The 21,440-nt window shown below is 40.6% G+C and overlaps 1 protein-coding gene across 3 annotated transcripts in view; it reads right to left on the bottom strand.

Moving 5' to 3' along the window:
* Positions 1-21,440, bottom strand: part of abr (ABR activator of RhoGEF and GTPase) — a 138,399-nt gene that overhangs the window by 82,861 nt on the left and 34,098 nt on the right. For 2 of the 3 annotated variants that reach the window (XM_079566118.1, XM_079566119.1), the window contains exons 2-4: positions 10,427-10,608; positions 4,123-4,221; positions 732-917 (exon numbers count right to left, since the gene is read on the bottom strand). In XM_079566118.1, coding sequence (XP_079422244.1) covers positions 732-917; positions 4,123-4,221; positions 10,427-10,608 — 467 coding nt within the window. Of the gene's footprint in view, positions 1-731; positions 918-4,122; positions 4,222-6,565; positions 6,797-10,426; positions 10,609-21,440 lie in introns of those variants that run through there. The other variant, XM_079566120.1, reaches the window with a different exon arrangement.

Consider the following 21,440-nt stretch of genomic DNA (forward strand, 5'->3'; position numbering starts at 1 on the left):
GCTAACGCTAGCTAGCAGTTGCTATGACTGAATGTTTTTTTCAGTTTTAAAAGAACAATCTGCTGTGAGAAAATATCCATATGGAACCGATTTATACTGGACTTTATGTGTATGTGATAAATAAGTTCACATTCCACCAGAAAATGGCTAAAAAGAGTGAACATTTGTGTTTCCCAAAAGATTCTATTTCCATTGCAGCTGTTGTCATAGTAACAGTAAACAAATGTCTAACTCTTTTTGGAAATATCAGATAAACCTTATTTTATCGTCTCAAATGTCGTTCCTCTTGTTCTTGCACTTTAAGCAACAACATGACCACATTTTTAGTTGTAGGTTTACACTTATAATCACTAGTTTTAGTTTAATCTTATTTCTCTTGATCACTTCCTGCCTACAGCTGAGGTCACTGATGATGTCAGCAGTTAAAGGGTCTATTGGCTGTCCTGTTATGTCATTAACCAAAAAACCATGTAGCTTTCAACGTCTAGCTACCCAATTGACATTGCTTTACGCTTTTACACAAGAATAGATTTGAAGTACTCCCTCCTCCACATCTGTAGAGACTTGTGGAGGCGGCTCTTAGGCTAATGCGCCCCATTGACGAACAAGGAAAAATCACAGAAGTCAAAAATAGACGAATGACTAATGATCTCTTCGCTCCTGCATCCGCCTCTTTAATGGCAGACTGACGCGTGAGGACAGATTGACTAGAGGCTAAAAGTGTCCCGTACCAGCTTCTGAAATAGGTGGCCCACGGTGACCTTCTCGTCCCACTGCTGGATGTTGGGCAGCAGAGCGTCGTAAAACTCTTTGTGGATCTCAAAGATGTCCTGGATTTTGTAGAAGATGGTCTCGATCTGCTGGATGGTCAGAACGGGCTGTGAGGTGGTGGCTGTGGCTTTGAGTGGACGCATAGGCTGCGGAGAAAGAAAAAGATGAAATAGAATATAAGATGTAGAACACAGTTGTACCCGGTATCCATAAGGAAATTAACCACTTAACCCCACCTGAAAAGAGCACATTTTCTCCAGTTTGGCTTTACCCAAATCTAAAAGTTATTGAAACACAAGCATCTAAATAGCGACAAAAACAAGACTTAAATGATAAAAACACAACAAAAATGCAACAGACATGCACCAAAAATACAACAAAAAATGTACAAATATGTGGGAAAAAAGTGATGAAAAAGCAACAAACATGCAACGTTAAAGCAACAAAAATGAGGCAAAAAGTGACAAAAATATGACAAAAAAGCTAGAAAAATGTGGCAAAAAAGCAACAAAAATGAGACAAAAAAGTGACAAAAAAGTGACAAAAATTAGGCAATAATGTGATAAAAATGAGGCAAAAAAGTGACAAAAATACATTAAAAAAGCAACAAAAATACGGCAAAAAAGCAACAAAAATGTGACGAAAAAGTGAGAAACATGCAATGAAAAAAAACTTTAGTCAATAAAGTGACAATAATGAGGCCAAAAAGCGACAAAAATACGGCAAAAAACGGAGAAAAATGTGATAAAAAAGCAACTAAAATACGACAAAAGTGACAAAAATGAGGCAAAAAAGTGAGAAAAAAGCAATAAAAAAAAAGAATGATGATGAAAATGAACGAAATGATGACAACAACGAGGAAAAAGATCAGTTTAGATAAGCTTTGTAGCTCAAATGAGGTGTTACACTGGCCAATAGCCTTCAGTCGAGAAGCTTTCAGATTTGGGTAAAGCTGAACTGGAGAAAATGTAAGAGGTTAATGCCAGAACCACTGCTCTAGTCTACATGTGACCCTTCTTTCAATGGCACTAGCGTAATCTCAACTCTCAACTTGTCCTTGGGGAAATCTGGTTTGCAAGTGGTGGTACAAATAGTAAGAAGGCAATACAATAGAATTACATGGGAGTAGGTTAAGAGCGAGGGTGTGAATAACGTTGCAATAGGTAGGTAGGTGGTTTTAATATTTGCATCCTAAAATAGTGCCACTGTTTTCCAATGAGTCACCCTGATAAGCACTTATTCCTCCATAGTGGCATTTTGTTCCTGTACCAGTCTAATCACAGAGCTGTGGAGTGGACATGGTGCATGGCGAGGAGGGGGGGGGCACTAAATTACAGCGCAGACATAAAAGCCTTGTACGTCACGGAGGTTTGTGATGAGTCAGACTCCCACTGATGTGAGGGCTCTTGCACAGGCTAATCAGACGGGCTCGCTGACAACGACACTTTTGACGCAAGTACGATCCGCGTCCAAGGGCAAGAGGTGGGGAGGGCTTTAACCAAATAAACACAAGGACACCGAGATAGAAAAGTGGTCTCTAAGTACGGTAGGTTTCAAGTGTTTCTTCTTTTTGTGGTCTGCAGGCCATATTTTGACAGGATAGAAACGTGTGAAAGGAAGAGAAACATTCAGCTTCAGCGAGTTGTCGGAGCTGGGATTCAAAAACCTACAAGGCAGTCTTTTCATTGCAACAAAGGCTGTTCAAAAAAGACAATTTATTCCTTGCTGCACAAAGAAATACTTTAGATTGCAGCCTGCAAGCGCCACATGTAGGTACAGGGGAAAAGAAAGTAATAAAACATGTAAGTTAGTAGGGGTGATAACACATTCAGTTGCAAGGTTTAACAAAGGTGTACAAAGTGTAACAAAGGTGTATGTGTAGTTACAGGTGTTACATAGATGTACCAGCTTTATATAATGTACTGGCAGATATTCTCTTTTTTATTTTCAGTTTATTTTCCTAAGTGATAGAGCTTACAGACATTGAGTGATGGACATATAAGGTGTGTATTTACATATGTGAGGAGGACACAGATCACATTAGAAAAGACAAATAGAATACAATGGGAAAGGAGGATTGTGCGTGATGAAATGAGGCTGGCGCTGAATTAAGTGAAACGTGCAAACAGAACGAACTTAAATGAATAAGATCATGTGTTGTTACTGACACCATGACACCACCCTCAAGAGCAGTGTTTAGTTTACAATTTAGTTTCAATAATTTAACAATTCTCAAGTCTAGTTTCAGTTGACAACTTTAATCGACTTTGCATTTATAATATTTATTACAATCATGTTTAATCAAGGTCCTCTGGTTTATGGAGCTTCGCCCACATAGACAAAGCACAGACCTGTTCCTTTAAATGATATGAGGCTCTGTCAAGCTGTCCTTGGAAGTTTGGTTGATTGTAGTCTCTGCTTTTCATTTTTATTCAGTCATATTTTAGTTTTATATCTGGACAAGTCATAGTTTTAGTCTCATGAACAACTTTTGATTTAGTTTTAGTCCAATTTTAGTCAGCAAAACTATTACTTTGACTAAAATGATGAGTAAATATAGTTGACGAAATTAACACTGATCAAGAGGTGGGGCTTAGACTCATTTGACACTAAAACGGGCTGTAATCTCAAGTGAGACACTATGAAAACCTTTAATACTCTTTGTACACCGTTATTAAACCTTGCACATTAATGTGTATTTGCCTGGACGTACATGTGTAATTACTTTCTTGTTGCCCACACATGGAAGTTGCGGGCTGTAATCCAACGTGTTACCAAAAAAGGATGTGTAATTTTAATGGCGTGGTGTATTTGCTAACGTTGGTACTTTGGTTAAAAGTAGTACTGTATTTCAGTGTACTTTATAACTGTTGCCCTTATCCCGTCAGAGGAAGTGTAGGTGTACAGGAACCAAGTATTTATTGGCCAATCTTTTGCTGATTCACAGAGAAGGAATTGAGAATTGGGCACAACGTTTTTTTCACAACATTGTTTGTTTTTACATCCCTGTCCCATCCCCACCACATGGATCTTTTGTGTTCAGCTCGGGGGTTGTACTGCCTAACAATATGTGGTCGACAGTGCGGGATCATGTTACATATAATGCTGCAATCCACTCGGTTGGTCAAAGAGCAGCATGTTGCACACTCGGAGGATATGACATATTAGCCCAGTTAGGGGAAGCATTTTCAGCCATGTTCCAGGAAGCTGCCGTCACTGTGGTCATGCTTTCAATACACGACAAATGACCAAACCACTCGAAATAGAGCCGGGATTGGTTCGTCTGAAAGTGGAGTAGCTTATGGTGAAGTATGTGAGGTGAGTGTTACAAATTCTTATACAGTATATTACCAATAAGAGTGCTTCAAGTTGGTTGATGTAGATTTCCTCACTGGCTAAGAACCCAGACAGCACCAGCTTCTTCATCTCCAGTCCCTTCTCAATGTCTCCCTGTACGAAAGAGAACAAGGAATATCTCAATTTTATGCAACAATCAAACACATTTGTGGCAAATGTAATGGAGATGATGCTATAACCAGTATGATTGTAATCTCAATGCAATCATACACCGTCTGTGAGGTAAAATTACTATTCAAAATACACACAGATTCACTCAGGTACAGCACTGCAATATCTTGTATGAACAGTTTTAAACCATACTATTATACACCCCATAATATGTCTTTTTTTTTGTCACCACTGACCATGCACTATTTCTCCAACCCACACCTTGAACACATTTATGGACACTGTTACACATGTGTGAACTTTGCAAGTATGAGATGACTCAGACAATGAGACATTTCTAGTACAATATAAAGACACAGCAACATTAATTGTCTCATTAATTGTCTGTGAGAATAAATACTACGCTGACAGAAAAGACAAAGGGAGGGAGGGATATCGTTCATCAAATTACACAATGGAGATAATTGCTTTCACTTAAACTTGGCTGTAAAGACTGTTTAAGTGGCGCTAGCCCGCAGGTAGCTTTGCCCGTTAGCCTGCTAGCTTCTTCTTCGTGATTCCAGGTCACACGCTCTAATCTTTGGTTGGTCGGCCTTTAGCTTTGATTACAGCACACGTTCGCTGTGCGTTCATTTTTCACCAAGATCTTGTATTGATGATGGGAGAGTGTGACCACTGCACAAAGCCTTCTCCAGCACATCTCAAAGATCCTCACTGGGGTTAAGATCCATGTGTGAATGATGTGAATGATGTCTCATGCTCCCTGAACCACTCTTTCACAATGTGAGCCCCATGATTCCTGGCATTGTCATCTTGGAATATGTCCTTGCCATCAGGGAAGATGACATCCACTGAAAGAACAACCTGGTCATTCAGGATGTCCAGGTACAACTGATTTACAGTAATTCTTTGGGCACATAGTATTGCTGAACCTAGACAGCAGCAACCCCAGATCATAACCGTTTTTTAAATCCTGGTTGACACTTGCGTTGTGTTCGGGCAGTGTAAGCTTAAAAATGAACCAAAACAATGTATGTAAATTATTGTGAGAATGATTTTCTTGTTGTTTACATCAACTGTTATAAATGTTAAAGACAAGATGATTTCAAAATTTGCTATCAAACCCACAATTTGAAAATGATGAAAATACACCAATAACTGGCTCCCATTTCAAGTCATTCACTCCCAAAACCGGGACAGTAATTAGTATCTAAAGTCCAGTTATCAGACTATACCTTAAAAGGCTACATTCACTATTTAACAAAGCATGTCGATAGGAAACTGCATTGTTGATAATCATACATCACAAATCTAGTGAGCAAAGATCACAGAGAAACAGCAAAGGTTAAATATTAACACAGCAGTCAGATCCTTTCACTGACACTTAAAGACGTCATTCACTGAAGCCAAGCACCCTCTCACCCTGATGTCATGATAGCAAGAGGGAATACATCATGCTTTAACACATCCGCAGAAAAACTAGTCAACAACTGTGTTAAATAATAGTCATTCATGATAAATAATCATGTATAATTTCCACATGTCTCAGGCCGACAGATCTTTGCTTGTTGCTGGCGAGTCCGGTGCAGTGACAAACATGTGGCGGCTCGATGAGAAGTGGCAGGCGAAGAGGGGGGATCCTTTTTTTTCTCGCTCTCTCTCCCCGTTTTGACAGTGGAATATTTTCCCTCAGCTGTACAAAGAGCTACTGTGCGAGCAACAGGGTCAGGATGAGAAATACATGTGGAAGGAGAGGAGTTTTCCGTGACAACCTGCTTCTCTGCACAAGATTGAGTCTAATAAGAGGATTAAAAAATGAACTGCAAATGTGTGTGTTTGTTGAAGTTGTGCAGGGTTAGTTAATAGTACAAGTAAATTAAAACAATACAAAGAAAAACAGGAAAGGGTACATTGCTCTAGTCATAACATAGTCCTAAAACTTACACAATAAGCAACAACTGCTGAACATCCAACTTATACTACTCAAGAGAATACTCAGTTCTGCATCTAAAACAATTTGTCCCAAGAAAGAACAACCTACCAGTAACAACGAGCTCTACCCAATTTCTAACTACAATTCGCCCCATTGAAAGAAGTTGCAATGAGCAGCAGAACGGCCAGAGCCGGAAAGCATGTGCTCCTCAGGCCACACTTAACCATTATTGACTGTCACACACTTGCAGCACAGATGGTTAACAGCCACATGTCGCAGTGCACACTCCAGCAGGACTTCCCACTCTGCTAAATTAGGCCCTGTCGTCCACATCGACGCTCTATATTATTTATGTATGTGTATATTTCTATCTGCATCCCCCCCCTGCCTCACCTTGAACTGTCTATGCAGCGGAGTGATGGGCTCCAGCAGCTCCCCATCTCCACACTCAAACACCTCCTCGTCCTCCTCCAGCACCCTGTCCAAGTATCCCAGCACTTCCTCCTCTTCCTCCTCCATGACCGGCTCCTAAAATCCACTATTACACCTCTTCTCACTGCTTCCCTCTCCTTTGCAGCCTGTCCGGACACATCAATGTTTTCTTTTTTCCTCCCTTCAGAGCAAGTCGTCTGGACATCGAGAACACAGAGAGACACAGAGTGGACCCGCCTACGTTCACCCCACCCCCTTCCCCTTTGCCGGGCTTCCTGGTTTGTGTGTGCGTGTGTGTAACTGTTCCACCTCGGTCGATAGGGTCGGCCCCCTCTCTCTGCATCCGCCCCTCCCCTAACAACAAGTCATGTCCAAGCCACTTCCTTGATAGATAGACAGGGCATTGGCTTGTGTGACTACAACTTGCACCTATTTGGTCACAAGCAACTTCCTAGTTTCTCAAATACATACAGCCCATGGATCCTCCCCTTTTGGAGTGTCTTTTTGTTCTCTCCATCCCGCCTCGTCTCAGTTTCAGTGACCATTGTGTCTTTATTGATCTGCGGAGAGACTGGGCTGGAGAGCTGGGGCCGGCTAATGCGCTGCTTAGTGCGGCTAATTGTAATTACGGGTCACGTAGTTCAATAGGTTGGAAAGGAACACCCGATTCAGCTGTAATCTTTAAAATGGAAGCTTGCTGGCAAGTGTAATCGTTTACTTCCAAAATCTTCCTTCCCCCTGGCTCTAAACAATGATTTTATGATAACAATGAGTGTGATCGTACATTTAAGTCCTTGCATTGTCAAACTGCTTCTGTACCTTTAAATATTTTCACTACTAGTCTTTATCGGACTGAATCTTCATCTTTAGCACAGTTTGGTCAATAACATAGTAAAGTAACATGATGCTGTACTCGCTAAAAAGAGTAAATAAGGTTTAATAAATATAATAGTTTGAATGTTCTCCCAGCGCACAGGCTTTGAACCACTAAAAACATGCACAACAGGCCTGTATGAACGAGAGTGTGTTTAGGAGTGGGAGAGAGTGTAAATTTGCCCATGACTTCAACCTGCATGAGTCCCATTATATGTGTTCCTTAACACAATGTCTTTCAACTGGTATGGCGTCGGGACTAGGGCTAAAACAACTAATCGATTAATCGAAAACGGATCGATTATTGAAATAGTAATAATCATTTTCTGGTTCACACAGACTCAAATAGAGCAAAAATGACATGAAAGTTGTGTATTTTTTATGAAAACCGACATATCAGCACATCCTCAAGCAGCACCACTTTAGCTTTATGTAAAATTTTCCTTCAGCCTCACAGCCAAGCGATTAATCGTCAAAATAATCGATCGTTAGGTACAGCCCTAGTCGGGAACAATCACCCTGAGATGACAAGCCACAACCCAAATCGTTTGCCTCAGAGCATGATTGCCTAAGTCCTTTTGTATTGTTACAATAGCAATAATAAATACCAATGTGTTTCCTAAAAAAATGTTTTTTCAAATTTGTTCAAATTTCCAAAAACAGTGAAATATGAGCTTAGGCATTTATGCTGCGTGGCTAACGAAGTACGACTTAGACTTGTGAAACTTAATATAAAATATTATCCTTTTCAACTGTTGTTGAATAAGGATTTAATAAGCCAAAAAGGATTCTATACTCTTTCTGTACACAAATATTAAAATAAAGGTTTCAGCGTCCCACTTTTGGGTCCTGCTTAAAAAATATAAATATACTGCTCAAAAAAAATAAAGGGAACACTTGAACAACACAATGTAACTCCAAGTGTTCCCTTTATTTATATATAAAATAAAGGGAACACAGTTACATTGAGTGTACAAGTAATGGACAGGAGCTGACCCTGCATTTACCCTTTACGTCCTGAGTTTAAAAATGATGCAACAATATCTATATGTATTTTCTAGATAATCCATATGAATGAAATTAAGACGTTTTCTGCTGACAATGTTTACTTGACATCACGAGTCAATGCTGGTGTAAGGTTTGTGTCAATCATAAATGCTGAACATAAGCATCCGATCTTACTGAAGTCGACGTCTCATGTGCAGATGATGAAAGAGTGCAGTCGTCAGCGGAAACACAGATTTAACAGGACTGTGAGGAGGCTTCAGTGGAAAAGGCCTTTCCACAGAAAAAACCCTCCATAAACAGCTGCACTTTGAATCACTCTGACTCAATTTGGAGTTTGAGGGCTTCAGTCAGTGCCAAGAGAGTGAAGTTCATGAGAGTGGAATAAAATTATAGTTCTTGTAATTCAGAATTTACACCTACTGACAAGTCTTTTTGTCCAAATGTTAACTTGTCATTTTAGTGTCTTGTATGTAATGCAAGTTGTTAAATGAGCATTGTCGTTATTCAATACCTTTGGATCTCCCTTTCCCTCCAACAGCCACTAGATGGAGCCACTTTCCTATTTACTAGACAAATCCGAAGGCATTGAGAGAAAATGAAATAGTCAACTACCCATAGCAATAGGGAAGGGAAACATATCCTTATTGTTTATAATGTGTGCAATAGGCTTTCTATAAAACAAATTAAATGTTTCTTAACCTTTTTTAGGTTCACACACTCATCAAACTACATCTAAAATTAGCTATTGCTGCTATATTTTTGTAAATTATTGAATTGTTTGAGATACAGTAAAGAAAGAAACTGAAAGATAGATAGATAGTAGATAAGTTGTTGTTGTTGTTGTTGTTGTTGTCCTGCATCATCTGATCTAAGGAATCTAGTTCAAATTAACGACCAGGAAACGACCATATCCAGAAAGAGTGTATAGCAAACTAACATAAGCATGTTAGACTCAAAGCTTGTTAGTTTTAGGGCGTACATGTGAAAAGTCTAGGGTGAAGTCAGCCAAACTCTGACCGTTTTCTGCCCCGAGGGTGCCCACAACCTTTCCACACTGTGATCCCAAACGACACCTCTGAAGGATATGGTTTAAACAAGGAGCAGGCAACGTCAGGCCCGGGTCCAAAACCGACCCTCCATCACAGAACCTCTGGAATATTATTACACAAATCAGACTTTACGTACTCAAGAAATAGCAGAACACCCATTTAGGCCATATATGATGTACAACACTGGCATTTGTAGAAAGTGATGCTTTACTTCAGCCTACAATTGGACGGTAAATCAGCCCTCCACAGGTTAAAACTGTTGTTGTACAATATGCGACAAAATATTGAACCGAAAACAGGTCAAAACGAAGAAGTAAAAGTACCTGAAGGCTGTTGCTAGACATATGGGTTCATACACTTCCTGCTGTCTAAAAAATGCCACCTGCCACGTGCTACAAGCTGTTTTCATTTTTTCCTAATCTCTAACAATTACTGAGGATTAGACACAGAGAGGCTGAACAGTTGCCAACAGTAAAAAGGGATGAGAAGGAAAACACAGAGTATTATCCCAGCTAGAAAGAGTGTCAATATTACACTGTAATGTAAACAATTCTACTGTGCCACTACTGGTGAATCCATCTCACAGACATATAGTATCAGAATATTTACTTGAGAACTTCTATTGGTTTCAAATATCAAATGTGCCATCAAATCCATCAAAACACTTGTGTATTTACTGTGCTTCTCCACCTGAGCATGAAGAACCACCCTTTAGGTACATGACAGGGCAGTCCATCAGTCATTCACACGACACCGTCAACCTGGAGAGTTCCTATGATTAATGCTGCTCCTCCTCTGCCTCACATCTGGCTCATTATTCCAGTGTCTGCCCTGATGGGCCGCTCTGGCTTGTACCTGCCCTCGTTCACGTGTGTGGGGGGGTGTCTCTTACCCCGGGCAGCAGGCCCTCGGGCGGGGTGGGGGACACAGCCTCTCCGTTGGGACCCAGGGGCGCACCGAGCTGGGGCGACATGGTGGGGGACTCGTCGATGAAGCGCAGGGGCTCCGAGCCGTCCTGAGACTTGCCGTCCTCGGCGCCGTCGGCCTCGTAGCCATCTGTGTTGTAGTTGAAGTCTGGGGGACACAGAGGGAAATGAAACGTGGTGAGAAAAAAATAACACACAATTTTAGAATCACAGTGCGATCGATGAAATAAAATGTGTCGAGCCAAGTGTGAATATGAGAGATTACATTATAAACCAGTAACTGTGGCGATTGAGTGCCCAAATCTAAAAAGTTACAGCCTACAGGCCATTATGAACTGATTTCAATCTATCTTTTTCCTCTTTCCTTTTGTCACTTTTCTGTGGTTCTTTAGTGGCATTTTAGTTTTTTTTTTGGGGGGGGGCACTTTTTTATCGCTTTTTTGTTTCATTTTCGAAACTTTTCCTGTTGCTCTTTTGTGGCGTATGTGTCACATTTTTCATAGCTTCCTTTATCATACTTTTGTCGCATTTTGATCCTCATTTTCAATTTTTGTCACTATTTTGACAATAATGTGCTCTGTTCAGGTGGAGGTTAATGCAGGGGTGTCAAAGTCGTTTGGGTCGTGGGCCGAAATTCAGCCCCCACGTGGGACGCATATATTGTACAGGACTGTGGCCTCATGAACAACAACATCTTACATTTTTGTGCTTTATCAGCCTGTGTCACATGTTTCTCAAAGTGCTACATAAAGTCATCAGTTACTAATTAGTTACTATTGTAGCCACAGCCTCCCTGGGGCAGACTGACCATTTAACACGTGGCTATATAATGTGTTGTTTATATCCTGATCTCTTATGTCAGTGCCCTCTGCTGGACACGTGTGGAATTCTTTCCTTTTTTTAAATTTAAGCCGCCCCCTAGTGGCTGGAGTGAGCAAACTGGTTATTTCTTTAAAAATACATAACTCCGCACAGGAATGGGCTGGAGACTTATCGATATTAAAGATATATCGATATTTTTTAAAATGAGATTAGACCATAGCGCATATATCGATTTCAAATTTGTGCTTTAATACTTATTTTAAAGGCTATTTTTATTTCAGATATATTTTTATTTAAATGTGCACCATACAGAGATGTGTTATACAGTGTTTATGTTTACATTTTATAGTGAGTTGCAATAAAACTACTTGTATTTGGTTTTGACTTTGACTTAACATTTAATTTCACGCTCTCACTTTGCGGGAAAAATATCGGGATATACACTGTATATCATATATCGATATTCAACCAAAATATGTCGGGATTTGACTTTTAGTCCATATCACCCAGCCATATAAATACAATGACTTCTCCAGATTAGAATCACAATTGCAAATTGTGCTTCTTTTTAGTAATCTTTACAATGAATGAGTTACGTAAGGATTAAACAACGAGGAGCCGTGCATTAGACGGTTATAATGCACGACGAGGAGTCAAGAACACCACGACGCGCAGTGATTTAACTACCGGACTACGTGTGCGGTTATACGAAAATAATGCACGCTTGTTAGCACCCACCAGCCAATCAGAATCGAGTATTCACCCAGACCATGGTATGGTTGGGTCATGTTGTCGACTCATGGCCTTGAACTTGGCATCGTGTCTGAGCCTGAATGTTTTTGCAATCCAGCACCAATATCCTCATCACGGTTCTTTCATTAAAACAAAAAGTGCAACTGATTAAAAAAAACAGCATAAACCAAGACACTGAGTCACTATCACTAAAAGTGCCAGCCATGTCAAAACACTGCTAATGTTGCGTAAACTGGATGGTGGAGAGGACTACAGACAAACTAATGACCCATCACGTCTCCCACACTGCCGTCTGTCTGTGATGCAACACGACAGGCCTAATGACAACTAATAGAAAAATAACAGCACAAGCCGGCCCGATCCCCCACTGGGACGTCACGCACCATCACGCTAATGTTCATGGGTGCCGAGACCAGTCCATCCACAGCGGTAAAACACGGTAACCCCCGGCGACCGGACCACCCACCCGTCAATCAGAGGCGAAACCGTGCCTCCATCTGTTAAAATGATGTGTGCAGGGCCACTATATGCAACAGTCGCCATATGTTTCATTTGTAGCTATATCGGGCTAATAGCTGACACATGGGACGGATGGGGGGAAGCTGATTTAGCCAACCGTGTGCTGCAGCCACTGATGGTATGCATGATCGCGCTGTGGAAGGGGTTGTGCTGCTGAAAAACGGTGCGTTATGACAGTCTCATCTGAGTAACACCCAACACAAATCTGCCGTTTCATTTTAGTTTTCTCCCATCTGTTCGTTTATTCCCAGTCCATCCCCTGGACGCCTTCTGCTCCACTGTCACACGAGACATTATGGAATGACTCTCACGTTGGTGTGTCCTGAATCTTAGAATGAGGTACATAATATCTGTAGGTTCATTATACGCAAAAAAAAGTGTCACACGCTGTAATATCTCATTGGACCGTCTTCAGCTTTGACTACAATGTGCATTCCCTGTGGCATTGTTTCAGTCAGCGTCTGCAATGTCAAAAGATCCAGTGCTGCGTTCAATTTTCACAAAGATCTTGTATTGTATTGATAATGGGAGAGTGTGACCATTGTGAAAACCCTTCTCCTGCACATCTCAAAATACTCTCAATGGGATTAATATCTGGACAATCCATATGCATTTGTGAAAATTATGGCTCCCTGAACCACTCTGTCACATGAATCCTGGCATTATCATCTTCGAATATGCCTGTGCCATCACAGAAGAAGAAATCCATTGATGGAATAACCTGGTCATTCAGGATGTTCAGCTGATCTCATTCTTTGGGCTCATAGTGTTGCTGAACCTAGACCAACAGCAACAGCACATCGTAAAGTTAGTTAAATCAATTTTAGTTTGGTCTGGCAGTAGTTACAGTTTAAATACAACCAAAAGAGCTTCAACTGAAAAATCTAAATTTTCAATTTAATTAGATCTTTCAAAAAATAATAACATGAATCTGGGTGTAATACAAGTGTTAATGGGATGATAATACTTGCAACTTGACTGCCACCAAACCAGAGCAACCAATACACACTAATATAATCACAAAGAAGTAGCTAACAGGTTAAACAGTAATTGTGCATCCTTAGCATCCATTCTCAACATGTTTTCCTTTTTTTTTTTTTTTTTTTTTACAATTTATTTCTTTTCAATTAAACTAGCTCTTGGTCCAACTGCATTAATCTCAATGCATTTACTCAATGAAGTAACACGAACATCAACAAGAAGCTCTCCTGTACTAAATAAATTCAGCACAAAGCAGGTTCCATTTTATTCCTCCAGTCCATATAGTCAAACTCCACTCCAGCCCAAACCACATACTGTTAAAAAGCACAGCGCCGATAATTGAAATTAAACATAGATTTTGTTACGACTGAATTACATTTTTATGAATTGCACAGCCCTATTCTGATTAAAGAAAAATAAAACTAACCATCTACATTTTTTGTTAGTGCACAATAGAAGAAATGAATGAACTGCGCTCCTGTGCCCTCATGTGTTCCTGTGCATGTGCGAAACCCACACACTATCCCTTTATGCTGTACATCTGTGTATCCGCTCGCACGTTTGTCTCTAAAGTGCCGTCTTTGTCTATTAATGCGTTAATCCGTGTCATTATAGCCATTCACTGCTGAGCATATCTGAGTGCAATTCAGTGTGCGAGCGGTCATCATCTCTCCTCATTGTGTGGATTGGGTTTATTAACGCAGGGCCGACACAGATACAGAGTGTGGAAGAAGAGCACTATTGTGAAGATGGCTCTCTCTCGCGTGGATGGCAGCTGCTCCTTGGCCGCTCAACAAAAACACATCAGATGGAGATATGACACAGTCTACTGGGCAGCAGAACAAAGGGAAGAAGAAAAACATTTGTGTTTCCAGATCACTGTGCGATGGCAGCAAAGGAGTGCCATCTGACTCCACTGCTCTGTAAGAGGCAGTTTATGTCACAGAACACAAGACGCTTCACACAACAACAAATATAAATGTTTTCCTTTCTTGCAAGATCCTTCTCTGGCTGTGGAAGGGTTTTTGGGATACAAATCTGCAATGGATTGAATCTGGAGTTTTGTGTAGACGGTGAAACAGTGTTCTGTACCAGGCCAGTGGTTCCTAATCTTTTTTCCCAGAACCCCCCGCTGCTCGTGCACAGACAGGCCGGGCCCCCCAATCCGAAACAATTTCACCCGAATGCAATTAAACATAAATAATGGCCAATTAGCATATATTTCAAGGCCTGCACTTGTAGGTCTTTCTATCATATGCAATGATGTTTTACTATTTGTTCAAAAATATACAGTATCTCTGGATCTGACCCTCTGAACAGTGAACAGACAAAGCTCTTGCCCCCCGTTGTAATTCTAGGCACGCCCTCCATTGCATTAGGCTATCAGCTGCACCATTTTTCAGTCTTAAATATCGATACTCTTGTCTAGACTTGTGTATAATTTAGAAACATAAATAACAAATCTAATTCTAATATGTATCAGATAAATAGCAATTACGTTGGTGATCATAAGTTTGCAATCTCTCCTACAGTGATACATCGATAATGTTAGACAAGGTTTATAACCATTAGCCACTACACATTCCATACATTTGTGTCATTTCGAAGCTGTAAAGCTACTTCTTAGTATTGAGTATGTGAGTATCTCTGAAGACAGTGACGCTTTATCAAACCACACAGTGCATCTGGCCGCTCAGATGGACACACACAGGATCCATTCTTTTTTCATAAATTCACATCTTTCTTAAACACAGGCCGGTCTGTTGTTTGCTGTTGTTTCTGGGACACTCCCCTCGCTGTCTCAGCGTGAGCACTAATGCAGGCCAATGGATCGACAGAGAACACGTGCGAGTGTTTATCTGTGCAGCGCCGACAGCACTAAATGTAGGCTGCCACAGCGCACTAATGCGCCTGACAATCCCCGAGCGTGACAAGCCGCAAAATCAATGCTGCAATGTCACAGAGCACACTGGGATGATTTTACAAGGCCGAACCTACTAATATACTCCAACAACAGTCACACATTTACGAGTACTTACAGTTTATAGAATGAGAGAGGCTTGATATGACAAGATTGCACCAACATCAAATAAAAGGATTGGCTCAGGGACAAGGGGGAGATCCTGTTAGGAAATCAATAAGAGCTCAGACTGGGACATCGCGCAGTGAAAACAAAGCGATTCCACACTGGCACAGGAGAAGCCACACAGTTGGCCAAAAAGGGGCGAGTATTGATAATTAATATAATAGATGCGGTCATTGATATACTATAATATTGGTACAACAGCCTACAATAAAATGTGATACCTAATTTGTTCTTCTCAGTGTAATTCTGGAAACTAACTACAACTAATATTGTCATATATACACAACAACATGCAGGAGTATGAAGCCGTCCATCTGTGTCATCCAGCTCTTTAAATAAAAGCAGCAATGGATTAGTGGATTGGCATAACTGGACAGTTGTCAAATTATGTTTTAAGCACAGGATTATGAAGATAACCGTCATGAGCCCTGCAATGTTCTAAAGTCACATAAAGCACCCAAGCAATACTGTGTCAAAAAGTTGAATGAAAAACACCATTTGCAACAAAGAACTCACACAATCTAGCTTTAAAAATGGTCGGCAGGAGTGAAACCTTCAGTGATAATAAGAGAAGTCTAAAGCTGGTTACTATAGTGAGATTGCAGAGGAGGATAAAGCATGTGTTGATCTGCTGAGAGTGCTAAAGCAAGAAATTATGGCTTTGATTAAAGTGAAATGTTCCCCTCGCTTCTCCCACTGCAGTATATTCTACATTCACACATGTAAAAGGAAGGAAACTAAAGGAACTGCACATAACACCTTTGGACGATTCTCAATCAACAAAGATAAACAATATTAATATCTATGTCAAGTAAGCACAGCATCATCTTGACAATAGCTCACACACTTCTATGATCATGCATTTGTTTTTGTTGCAGGATTTTATCATATAAGTGGAGGTGTTATAATATGCACTTTCCATGTTGCCGACAATGGGTTCAGACGCATCTACAGTTAGTGGTGGAGTTAGATCAATACGACTGCACTGCTCTCACTAATAAGGAAGCAACAACCGGAAAAGCCTCCGAAAATACAGTGTAGGAACGCACACAGCCCAGCTCCAGCAGCGACAAGTCTTTGAGTTTGCAGCAGAGGGAGCAGCTAACTAGGAGTTCTGTAAGACTGCAACGTGAGCAACTACTGAACCACTGTCCCACACGTGATCACCACAAACAGACAAGAATAAATGTTCTGTCCATTTTTGTTACGTAGGACTTAAATGTGGCATGACTGCTTTATTGTATTGTATAGATACTGATAAATAGATACTGTAGATTCTAAAGTATCTATACAATACAATAAAACGTTGCCAACACCGTTAATCTATGTATGAAGGATTATCTTCTCATGTTGGTGTTTTTGTGGACAAAGGTGTTTTCACCGTTAAGCTTAATGGTCATTATAAAAGAGATGACAATAGGCAGAAAGTTTGGTGTGGACCAGACCGGTACAAGAAGCATGAAAGAACAAATACAGGTAAAACTCGGAAAATTAGAATATTGTGAAAAAGTTATTTTATTTCTGTAATTCAATTTAAAATGTGAAGCTAATATATATTATAGACTCAGGACATGCAAAGTGACATATGTCAAGCCTTTGTGTGTTAGTCTTTCCCATGATGGTGAACTGAGAGACCATTTAAAGTCTTAGGGATCCTTTGCAGATGTTTTGGAGTCATTAGCTGATGAAATGGTGACACTTTGAGCTACAATATAGTCCTTTTTAACAATATTCATAACCTTCTGAGATTTTGAATTTGGTGTTTTTACAAACTGTAAGCCACAATCATCAAAATTAAAACAAACAAAGGCTTGACATATCTCGCTTTGCATGTCATGAGTCTATGTCATATATTAGTCTCACATTTTAAGTTGTATTACAGAAATAAATGAACTTTTTCATGATATTCTAATTTTCCGAGTTTCATCTGCATTTCTTTTCATATCAAGCTCAAAATACTCTGAATCCTGGAGCACTAGTGGCCCAAACTTCACAAATGCTTTGCTCATCCATAGACACAAGGTTAAGTGCTTAACCTCTTAACCCCCGCCTTAACCAAGCACATTTTCTACAGTTCGACTTTACCTAAATCTAAAAGCTTTTAGAGAAAAAAAGTGTCAAATTATCAACAAAAACGAGACATGAATGAGGATGAAAACGCAGCAAAAAAAAAAAAACATCAAAAGGGCAACAACATAAAAAAGGCAACAATCACGTGGCTTTAAAAGCACCAAAAAAATGGCGATAATGTAAGGAAAAATCTGATCAGTTTCGTAGGTCTTAGCTTTCAAATGAGGCGTTACACTGACCACTCCAGATGAGAAGCTTTGAGATTGCGGAAAAACAGAACTGGAGAAAATGTGATCGGTTAAGGCGGGGGTTAAGAAGTTAAATCGTGACCCTTGTGTCTCTGTTGCTGACCCTCCATTGTTGCTTTCTGAGTATTTGCTTGTAAATACTGTTATTGCGCAGGAGAACACACACCTTTAGAGAGAAATCAGTCCTACAGAAACATTTCCCCCAAACTAAAAATCATGCATGCAAAAAAGATCATGGCTCGAGCCCCTTCAGTGCAAAACCGTTTCACAGCTTACACGTCTGTTGCATCATGTGGGCTAACGGTGTTGAAGAGGTTTCGACTGGCACGAGAGGGACCAAGGCCGGCACTTTATGACTTACCGTTCAGTCAATGAACAGAGCATTTCCTTAGACCATGCAGAAATTAAACCAATTCATGTGGCTCGGGACATTTTTCCAATAACACTTATTTACACCCCCAAAACGGCAAAGCTTTGAATATTATTAAAATAAAGCTAATAAAGCAATCCGACCGAACAGCAAATAGGAAACTGGAATATTCCTTCATTCATGTGTGCTTCTGTATCTCATGAACCCACACGCTCTTTCTCCGGTTGTTAAAACTAGCAGGTGCAGAGCGCGATGGGATGTGTGACCTCACCTGAACGCTTGTGGAAAAAATGCTCCCTCAAAAGCCTTTTCTACTAACAGTACACTTGAGCTGCTGTGTCACCAAGCTGCCAAAATGCCCAGTGATCTGCTCTAGTCAGACAAGGGATCCACCACCTACTCACAACGCATCAATGACAACACGAAATGCTGGACTTCATAGCACTACACTTGCAGTACGAGCGTTACGTTACTCTTTCTGAGATCAAGAAAAGTGTCACCTCCGAAGCAAATCCTTATAAATAATGCATCACTGGTGACAAACCGGCTTCAGCGAGGGTCCGCAAAATGACAGTGGCATCAGCGGCTCAAGTAAACCCGGGCTGACCTCCAGAGAGATGACTCGGCATTAATGCAAAGGCCTATGCCAGGGTCAGTGCTGTTATAAGAACAAAGGAGCGAAAAGACCTATTGGGTTATGCAAATAATAGAATAATGGTACGAATACACATGACACATTATAGCTGCTTTGTAATGTTCTCTACCGTAGCACTAAAGTTTCCATGTGCAGTCGTTTCACTGCCACAATGCCCAGTTCGACAAGATCTTTTCTGTTATTCAAGACCGGGGGAAGGCATTGCCCAGCCTTTTTACAAGAGACTAGCAGAAACCAAAATGCATTGTACATTTTTAAAGCTACTATTAAATTGTCAATTCTCTTTTCCTTTGCTTTCGGCAGCTCCTTCACGTTTTCAAGTTGTTGCTGCAGTGTGTGAGTTTATCCAGGGACTTGTGAGGCCTTATTCAGCAGATTTTACTTTTTTTTTTCTTCCTGTTTTAGCAGGGGAGGGATTACATCATGCCCCGCAGCCTGCAAACACTGGGTTTTAAAGAAACAGCTCTGTATATTATCCACAGTAACTGAAGGTGGAGAGCGAGACTTTATATTGTGAGCTGGGACTGTTGTGTACCTTTGGGGTCTTCAGGGACATGATTAAAGCGTGTAGTGGGGCAGTAGCAATAACATGTCTATACTTGTTTATTATGCTGCTGTCTATTGGACTGTACAGCTGATAAACTTTCCCTTACTGTCAGAAAGCAAGTGACTTGTGATGAGTGAGTCCCCAGCGCATAGTGAGAGCAGCAGAGAATATCTGGGGAGCCCCTCTCGCCTCTATTAAGCACATGTACATCCACCCGTCTCACCCGCAAAGCCGTCAAAATCACCAGGGACCCTTCGCACCCATCACAGTCTCTTCAAAGTAATGCCTTCAGGGAGGAGACTGAATCTACGGGCCAGCTCCAGTCGACTGAAGAATAGTTTCATACACAAGGCCATCGGGAAGCTGAACTCCCTGCCCTCCCTCCCATCCCTCTTCTCCCTCCCCCCGCTCTACAATCAAGGATGAGAGAAATATAATTTCAAATCACTCCCATGGTTTGACAAATAAAAAATCTTGAATCTTGAGTGTTGAAGAGCTGACTGGACGTTTTTGCACAAGCTATGACTTCATTGAAAGTATTTATTGCCATCACAGTAAAGAAATGAATGAAGGGACAGCACTCCTAGTCAGGATAAACTTTTATTGACAGGCAATAAAAGTTTATCCTGACTAGGAGTGCTGTCCTTTCTTTCATTTCTTCATTGTTCCCAGGAATAAGCACACAGTCAGAGAGGATTTGTGAGTTGTGTGCGTTTTATGCTCGTCATTTATTCACCACAGTAAAGAAAAATGACTAACATCGGAGAATTGGTGGGGAAAACAGTATACTTTTTCTTTTTTAGAAACAGTAAGTTTTCACAATCCACGTCCAATTTTTCTGTCAAGTTTTGCAATTGTGATTAGATGTGCGATTAACATATTTCTTTAAAGCAAGATACAGTTCATCCATCCATCTACATTTTGAACATGCCCTGGAGCGTTAAAATGTTCGAGAAGACTGAAATATGACCTTCTACACTCATACAAACACATGTTTTTTGGAACATGTTTGTGGAGGTCTATGCAACAGGTTTAGCAGGTTTTACACACAATAAGACCTAACAAAGACAGGATATTTAGCTGCTCACTGAGGAAATGATATTGCCTGAATAATTGCAACGTTAATCATGATCATTTAAATTATGATGTTGATTTAGCTGTGAATAATTGTGCAGCTCTAAGAAAAGAGAAAATAAGCTTAAGCGTCGTTGATTTGACTAATTCACTATGATGATAATACAATCGTGCTTACTTTGTTAATTTGTTCAAAGCAAAACAATGCCACTCACTCATCAATCATCAAGCTTTTTTCACAGTCACCAAGCAATTAAGGTCGACTTTTGTCATAACCATCCCGTGAAAAGAAAAAGTGCCTCTATGGTTCCCTGGAGCCCTGACTGGAGTGACAGCCTCTACATCACCTGCTTGACACTCTGGAGGCGTCCACTGTGTGACTGTGTGAACATGCTGTTTTCACATGTCCCCGTCCTGCCATCATCAATCAGGCGGCGGCGCAGGGGAAATTAGAGCGGCTTTTATTATGAAGGTGTATCTTTACGGCCCCGGAGTGGTATCGTCTTTGTTCAAATAAAGTGTGTAGGCAGCTCTGACATGGAACTGCACTCCGAGGACAAAAGGAACAAGAATAGAGGCTTTTGCAGGTTTGCTCTCGATGAGTAAATCAAATGGACTTGCAGGAAAGGTACGGAAGAGGTGTCAGAACGGCAGAAGGCTATTACCAATGATTTTCTCCTCAACTTTAACCCTTTCCCAATAGATTTTGGGAATGTGACATCAAATCGTTAAGCATTATGGGATTAGCAGCGTTTGTAAACTAATGGAGGTTTTAAAAGTTAAAATACTGGAGTTATTGTTCACATTAAAACACTTGGACGCCACAGTGAGTTGGATGTATTTACCAGCAGCAAC

Source organism: Gobius niger (assembly GCF_951799975.1).
Source record: "Gobius niger genome assembly, chromosome: 11".
NCBI lineage: Eukaryota > Metazoa > Chordata > Actinopteri > Gobiiformes > Gobiidae > Gobius > Gobius niger.